The sequence below is a fragment of the Periplaneta americana genome, chromosome 15 (assembly GCF_040183065.1).
Source record: "Periplaneta americana isolate PAMFEO1 chromosome 15, P.americana_PAMFEO1_priV1, whole genome shotgun sequence".
Classification (NCBI taxonomy): domain Eukaryota; kingdom Metazoa; phylum Arthropoda; class Insecta; order Blattodea; family Blattidae; genus Periplaneta; species Periplaneta americana.
The window spans coordinates 66139875-66148129 of NC_091131.1; the positions used below are offsets into that span (position 1 = coordinate 66139875).

Here is an 8255-nt window from a genome sequence, read left to right on the forward strand (position 1 = left end):
GGAAAATTTCCATGTTTTCGTCACTGTATAGTGCTTTCAGAAACGATATATCGATAGGTACTAAAATCGAATAAACAATAGAAAATGAAAATATGTTGTTCCTAGTTCGTAGTAGTTGTGGTATTTTACCAGTTCTCAATAATAGTTACAACTATATAAGAACAAGACATGTTAAAATTAAATTATACAAACACACAACTTATTACATTCAAAAACTATGGAAATCCAACGTCAAGAAATCTGGTAACAAATTGCATTTGCTTTGTAACCTAAAAACCTGATCATTTCTTGGTTATGTGAACGTTCACCTTTTAGTAGATTATACAAAAAGAAAAAGTAAGTTCTTACATATGCCAGTTCTGGGACTCCTTACCAAAATAGGCCAATATGTAGGTTTCGCATTTTAACTTAGACGTAGGTACAATTTCTACAAGTCAAATTACTTGTATCTTTATGTAACCTGTAGTTATTACGGATATAGAAAATCAAAAATGAAAGTGTGAAAGAAAACATGTACCAAACCAAGTACTAGTATACACGTTATTTATAAAAATAATTGTGGTAGATTTGTAGGCTCCGTTGTAGGCTAGATATGTTTTACTTTAAAGATGTAACTTTTTCTTTTTATCAAATCTATAGATACTAAACAACCATCTTATGCAGAGGTCGAATCGCAGGTCTCCTTTGAGCAGATGGTGGAGGCCCACAGACAAGAAGCACAGCGGAGCGTGTTGGTACAAGTGCATTCGGAGGAGTCTTGCCCTGATCTGCGGCAGTACTGCAACCAGCACGGTGAAGTACGAGGCATGCATCACTACAGTTTGCCTCCGGACTTGGTGAGCGAAGTAACAAGGAGACGGGAGGGTAAAATAAGTATAACCCACACAGAATGACCTAGAAGTCTGAACCATTCGCACTCTTCCGACAGTCAATACAGTGAAAGAAAACTAACGTTCTATGTAGGCTTGTTGGAAACTAACTAATCGGGAATGCCCACTTTGCTAGCCGGTGAGAGAGGAAGGGATGAGATGTGTGTCTACTGTGTTGTAAGTTAATTTTTCATCCTGATCACATGAATACGGAGGCTAATAAAATGCGTGTCTCATAAATCAGGAATTTCCTTGTTATGTACCAGTACTGTATAATTAATTAATTACTTTATCTTGACATATGTACTACTGTATTTAAGAAAAAATCTTTACTGCACAAGTATAGCACTTAAACTATGAAATGCATGTTCGTGTGATAGTGATAACATTTTCGGAATCTTTGTTTTTTTTTTTTTTCAGTAGTGTGACGAGTTGCGCTACACCTAATACAGCCATTTTCACGGTCAGTAATAATACTGATCAGTAATAATGAGTCAATAATACTAACAGTTCGAGTCAATATTTTAGCGATCCTACACGATCAATATTATTGTCAATATTTGTGGTCAGTAATAATGTGCTTCTTGTTTTCTTCTTCAGCACAGACATACAAGTACAATGGATCCTAATAAAAGGAAGGCATGTTTAGCTATATTATTAGTACTAACCACAAAATGCAGAGTTAAAGATTGGCTACCACACATTGATTTTGAAGTTAATTTTGAAGTGTCGGCCGTGAGGCAAAGAAAACTCTCACAATGTTTATGAGCATATGCATGATAGTGCTAAGGTAAACATTTGGTGTTCATCGCTCTAGTTGGGACAAGTTATCTGGCTGATGTTTTTTCTGGAGTTTTCCCTCAGTCCATGAAAAGCAAATGTTGGGTAACTTTAGTCACTTGATCCCGGCCTCATTTCACTGGCATTATCACCTTCATCTCACTCAGAAGCTAGATAACCATAGCAGTTGTAAAGTATCGTAAAATAACTCAATTAAAAAGAATATTTGGTGTGAACTAATGCATAGCAAGTTGATAGGCCCAATACTTGGCAAAAGGTAGAATACTGTCTTCACGTGCTGCACATGGTACAAATGTTAAAACCCTCTAGTGAACAAACCTTTTGAGCTATGTAATAATAATTAATAAGGTAAAAACTGCTTTGTTCTCTTTTAGTTTTATTGTAATTAATTATTAAAGTAGAAACAGGTATTTTTTGGACATGCTGTGGACTGAAGTTAATGATTTCGTTTTTATTCCTTTGTATATATTTTGTTATCCTTGTGACTTCTTGGGAGAATAATTTTTATTTTTCATATATACTCGTATTTTAATGAAATTTTTGTACTGCTAGTCACTTCATTGAGCCAGCCTCCAAAATAGCTGGGTTTGTTTCTGTATTTAGGTAAATGAAGGTGATGTAGATTGTTGCTGACAAAAATTTCTCAATTGAATGATGTTAATCTTATCAAACTGTTTCATTGTTGCAGCACTTTGTGGTGGTGGAATTCGAGGACAGTGCACATGTACACAATATTCTCAACGTGAGCGGCCACATCAACAAGGAGGTTGTCCCTGTGCAGTCTCCATTCCTGTGGTTCCGTGCTCCCAAAAAGGCTTCCCAGTCAAAACAGGACTTCTCCCCACAAGCTCATGTAGAGGCGCCATCTACGGAAGAGCTCCAAAACTGGATGAATGCAGCTCAGTCGGTAAGGGATGTTCTTTGTTAAGTGTGGGAAAAAAGTTGCAAATGGAGGCCAGAGAGTGACTGTCTATTTTAGCTTTCAGATCAGCTCCTAGTGCTGCATCGTGCCACAGCTCTGAATGACTTGGGTTCAAGACTACGCTTCCTTACAGCACGCCAGATCGAACTGGCTCTTGCAGGATTGTTCCCCCATGTCAAAGCCCTGCCATTCGGCTCCTCTGTGAATGGTTTTGGACGGGCCACATGTGACCTGGATGTGGTGCTACTGCCTGACTGCGAGGTGCCAAGTGACGACTGTCGACTTGTGTTCCATGCCAAGGCAGCACTTATGGGAGGGCGTCCACAGACGCAGCGTCTCATGGAGACACTGGGTGACGTGTGCCAACTGCTTTTACCAGGATGCTCCCATGTACGGCGCGTGCTCCAGGCACGTGTGCCTATCATAAAGTTCAAGCACGAATTGACGGGTATAGAGTGCGACCTGTCACTTGATAATGATACTGCCGTGCATATGAGCGCCCTACTCTACACACTGGGCACGTCAGACCCGCGTGTGCGTCCTCTGGTAGGGGCAGTGCGGCGTTGGGCACGTGAGGTGGGACTAACGAACCCGGCACCTGGACGCTGGATCACTAACTTCTCGCTAACACTGCTTGTACTTTTCTACCTGCAACAACACGGTGTGCTGCCATTACTTGGTGCCACAGGAGACGTGGTGAGGTTGCCTGGCTCTGTGAAAACCGACCTTGCTGCACTCTTCACTGGCTTCTTTGAGTTCTACGCATCATTTGACTTCGCATCATATGCTGTATCACTCTCTAGCAAGGTGGAAGTACCGAAGCCCGACCATGCGCCACTGTATATAGTGAACCCACTGGAGCGTGGTCTCAATGTGAGTCGCAACGTGAGCCGTGATGAGACAGAGCGCCTGCGTGTGGAGCTCCGCAATGCTGCCTGGTTGCTGGAATCTGTACCTCTTGACCCTGGAACTGCAAAGTCGTGGGGGCTTGCCGCACTTCTGGAGGCCCCGCATGCAGCTGCCAAGGGCCGCAATATCTTCTATATCCCCCCTCGCAGGTCGACACCTTCCAGGATGATGGATGTCACGGAGCTCTTTGACAAGTCGACTGTCGAGATGCAACAGCATACAGAGGAGAAGCCCTCTAGAGTGGTCAAGGCCTCCAGCCGACAGCGGCGGAGGTAGCAGGTTCTGCCTCTTTGTGTATCTGTGATTCATTTTGGCTTCATTGTCAATATAGTTGTTTTCAGTTTTCAAACTGTGTTCTTATTTTTCTGAAAGTCATAGCCAACTTCCTGAACTCCACAGTTTTGACAGTCAGTGTTGTGTTTGTAGGAACCCTTTCAGAAACTGTTATTGAATCGAGTAACATTTTAAAAGTAATGCGAATCTTGATGACATTCCAGACCCTTTTAGTCTTATCGAAGCAAGAATCATCTGTACTAATTACAAATCAGCCTTGAGTACTGTTCCTAGATATTGTACACAAGTACGATAAATTCCAGATGCAACAGAGAAAAATTGGTGATGTGGTTTTTGGATTAATTTCCTTTTTGGCCACGAGGCTTGCAGCTCTCGTAATCAAGTCAAATGACATCTAGGTACCATTTAGAAGATTGATTCTCAACCAGGAGACTGCAGTCCTTTGAGAGACCAAAGAGCACTTAATGAGATGCCACTAAGAAACTAGTAATAGTAGTAGTAGTAGTAATAATAATAATAATAATAATAATAATAATAATAATAATAGTATTAATAATAATAGGTGTGTGTGTGCGTGTGTGCGTGCATGTTTTTTTTTTTTTTAAGAAGCTCCACTCCCAACAGTTATTTTGTGATCTTGAAGATAAAATGTCAAATGTCACCTCAGAATTACGAGTACGTCATCACCAGTTTTTCAACTCCATTATATAAAATTTTTAGAAAGTTTTGTAATGTAAAATATTTTCCTATTTCAAGACTTTGACATAAATACATTGTTCTAGAATACCTTACATGGAAAAAAATGGCTTTGTAGACAGACGAGATTCTCTTCTAAGTAGTGGAGACTTCATGAATTTAGTCATTCAAGGGCTGGATCAAGAAAAATAAAAATTCGAATAAAAAGTTTGAATTGTAAAATGGCAAACCATGCACTACTTATTCGAGTTGATACTTCATTGTAGAAACATAGTGAATCATTTATGCAGGGTAGGTGGCACTCCAGATCCTCTTCTCCTTCCAGCAGTTGTTACTGCTCCTAGAATTGATGGATTTTGATTGTACTAGACCTATGTATTTATTAATTAGTGTATCATCCAAATATGTACATAAATATTACTTTACCAGAAGCTTGTAGATAAAAATGGTACAGAATGGCAGTTTACTCGAAATTAACTTATGTGATTTTTTCTTGTAATTGTGCTTCTGTACAGTAGTATGCAAATCAATCCGAAAATGACAATTTTCAACGTTTTCTTTGATTGTTGGTCTACCACCTGCACATTTCTACTTAGTAATATAGCAGACTTTCATTGTTGAACGTCTGGAGTTTATATTTTTTGCAATGAGTTAATTATTTCCTCTCATTTTCGTCCCCAAAAGCATTTTAGTTGTGTTGTGTTGAAGACTTATTACTGCATTGCTTTGTTCATTCTGATGTCTTCAGAAATGAATACAACTCCATGAAAACGCTCTAAAATTATTACATTAGTATAGCACACTTCCATGACATAAAGGCAAATTGCTGTGGGATGTGATGTCGACTTAGGTACAGTTAATTCCATCCTGAAATGATACTGAGAAACTAGATCCATAACACTCCAGAAAAAAAGGAAAATGTGGCTGGAAAAAGAAGATTTCATCGCAAGATGACCATTTATATGGTAGGAAAAGTAAAATAAATCCTAGGCTATCTGCTGTCAACTTAACCCACGAGTTAATATCTACAACTGGGATAGACATTCACTTTACATTTGGTTCCTCACAGTGCGTCATAGACTTTTCAAAGTTGGGCAAAAGGCTCGTAAGCCATTAAAAAAGCTAGTGCCCGATGTTGTGGATTCGATCTTGGCCCAGGTCGATGGCATTTAAGTGTGCTTAAATGCGACAGGCTCATGTCAGTAGATTTACTGGCATGTAAAAAAACTGGGACAAAATTCTGGCACACCAGTGCCGCTGATATAATCTCGGCAGTTGCGAGCGTCATTTAATAAAACATAATTAAAATTTTAAAATATAAAATACTTTGATCTTTAATGGTATATATATTTTTAAAATGGTGGGTGTAACCTGCACAGAGGAAAACCATTTTGTTCACAACTCATACAATTTTCAATATTTAAAAATGGTTTTGGCTTTATGTTATTCACAAGTAAAACACACCATTTTCAGTTTAATATGTTGAAGAGAAATATTTTTTTTTGGTCAGAAATTAAATTTTCCTCTTCCCTCCCCCCTCCCCAAAAAGATAAATAAAAAATTAAATTGAAATGGTAAATAAATTTTTATGGTCTTTTGTTATTTAGTGTGAAATGCACTTCCATGTAAAATGTCACTAATTTATCTAAAAAATAATTATTCAAATTATGAGAAATATAGATTTAAAAAGTTTAAGTTACTGGAAAGGAGAGAAAAACTTACCAAAGAAGAGAAAACATTTCAAAATGAATATTTATATTTCTGATAATAACTCCAAAAGTACCTTAATTGAAATATTTAAATATTTTTTACTAAATTGCAAAGGAAAGTCCACTTAATAAAATAGGAAAATAAAAAAGTCACAATTATTTGACCCTGAATGGTGTACATGACCACTTAACTGTGAAACATCCTGGACAACCTGAACAGCAGGTTAGAATATCATGGGATAATATTTCAGGCAGGTTATGTTATTGGCATCCAACAAACAAAACTCAGTGCACAGAAACCAGTGGGCGTGACTGTCTCGCTCAGATGACGTATGCTTTCTTTCCCAGCGTGCTCCCCGTCTCCAATCACACCACCGACACTATGCGCATGCGCATGTATTATCTTCTTGTGCTGAACTGAACACGTGTTATTGCTACAGAGTTAGGGAGTCACATAGTATTTTATATTAAATATTAATTTAATTTAATTTAAATATTTAAAATTTAAATATGAGGACAGTTCCAGTGAAGATAGATACCGATTGTGACATAGAAAGAAACGATGTTGATATCTTGTAATGTTATATTCACTTAGTTGGTTCTTGTTACAGCTGCTCTTTGAGTGCACATGTCCGCAACCGTAGCCGTTATAGCTATACCAGTAGCCGCTTATCAAAGAACCCGCCTACTGCAGGGGGGTAAGAGGGGTATACTGTAGCATGCGCGGCACGAGGAGTCTGAGCTGAGTTTTGCTTGTAGGATACCTATAAGATAAATAAAGTAAATGTTCATAATGCTATATATAGTCTACTTCAAATAGGAAAATAAAAAAGTCACAATTATTTGACCCTGATTAGTATACAATGGGGACAATTGTTGAGTGGGCGAAAATGTTCCAAGATCTGTAGTGCAATTCATAAGAGGTATAGCTTTAATTCCATCTCAGCATAGATATGTAATATCCTAGATCATCTTCTATGATCTAGGGCAGTGGTCGTCAGGACTTGCTGAAATGTGCAATGGGTATGCGGTGCCGTCCCTTCTGCACCGTCGTGCAACAGGGAGAGATAGAGAGCATACCCACTAGCAGCTACGAGAGCACTATAGTGCACTGCGTTTTCTGCGGATAAGAGAGGCTAGCCCCAGCGTGCTCTGTGCTGACGACCCCTGATCTAGGGTAATATTTAAACAGAAAAGCAAAGCGAATATATCATATGAACCAAAACTTTCAGCTCAGAGCATGCGCAGTGTTTTGTCTTACAAAATACTCAAGTTGCTCAACTTGTGCATGACCATTTAATTGCGAAACATTCTGGACGACCTGCACTGCAGTTTAGAAGAACATTGAATAATATTATCGTCACTCTCGGTAGTTGGTATGTACATGACAATGCTGATCACAAAGAGCAACTAAAATATTTTGTAGTGCATACCTCATGAACATATAATGTGCACCTCACGTATCACATAGCAGACATCAAAGCAATATTCCCATTCACATGACACGCGATCCAACATAGCTACTGGAATGGATTCAGTGGCACCGGAGATATGATGTCGCAGCTCTTGAAGATTCTGAGTTGATGGAGGTACATAGATGATAATCTTTTATGTATCTGCATAGGAAGAAGTTACAGACATTCAAAGTTGGGGGACCTCAGTGGCCACTTACAGAAGACGTCTAGGTCTTTAGCTCACCCAATCCACCTTCCTGCCACTTGTTTGTTAAGATGGTTACGAACATTTTTTTTTTTTAATCCAATGCCACCAGGTTGTCTTTTTCGACATTTCTGGTCTTCTCTCCTGGCCGTGGCTTAATTGTAACCCACTTCTGAGGTTGGGGCACCTGGAAGGCGGAGTTACATTACCCCGATGATGTGATAGGATGATTATGATAATGTAGTGCCAGGAGAGGTCTTAAATCTAAACTTAACCTAAATTCCAGACCATGAACGAACACAGGAATAATCCCCTTTAAGGAAAAATTCCTGTGCTCTAACCGGAAATCGAACCCAGGACCTCATGAACTATAGCCAGAAGCTTTGACCACTAGAC

At 39.0% G+C, this 8255-nt stretch overlaps 1 protein-coding gene across 2 annotated transcripts; it reads left to right on the forward strand.

Moving 5' to 3' along the window:
- Positions 1–61: 61 nt before the first annotated feature.
- Positions 62–3850, forward strand: MTPAP (mitochondrial poly(A) polymerase). 2 transcript variants are annotated; one of them, XM_069847498.1, is made up of 4 exons: positions 62–243; positions 640–836; positions 2359–2577; positions 2650–3850. In XM_069847498.1, exons 1-4 carry the CDS (start codon positions 93–95, stop codon positions 3775–3777), a joined length of 1695 nt encoding a protein of 564 aa, XP_069703599.1. In that variant the 5' UTR covers positions 62–92; the 3' UTR covers positions 3778–3850. The 2 variants fall into 2 exon arrangements, with proteins under 2 accessions (XP_069703599.1, XP_069703600.1); XM_069847499.1 differs by having other exon boundaries at positions 63–243; positions 678–836.
- Positions 3851–8255: the final 4405 nt, after the last annotated feature.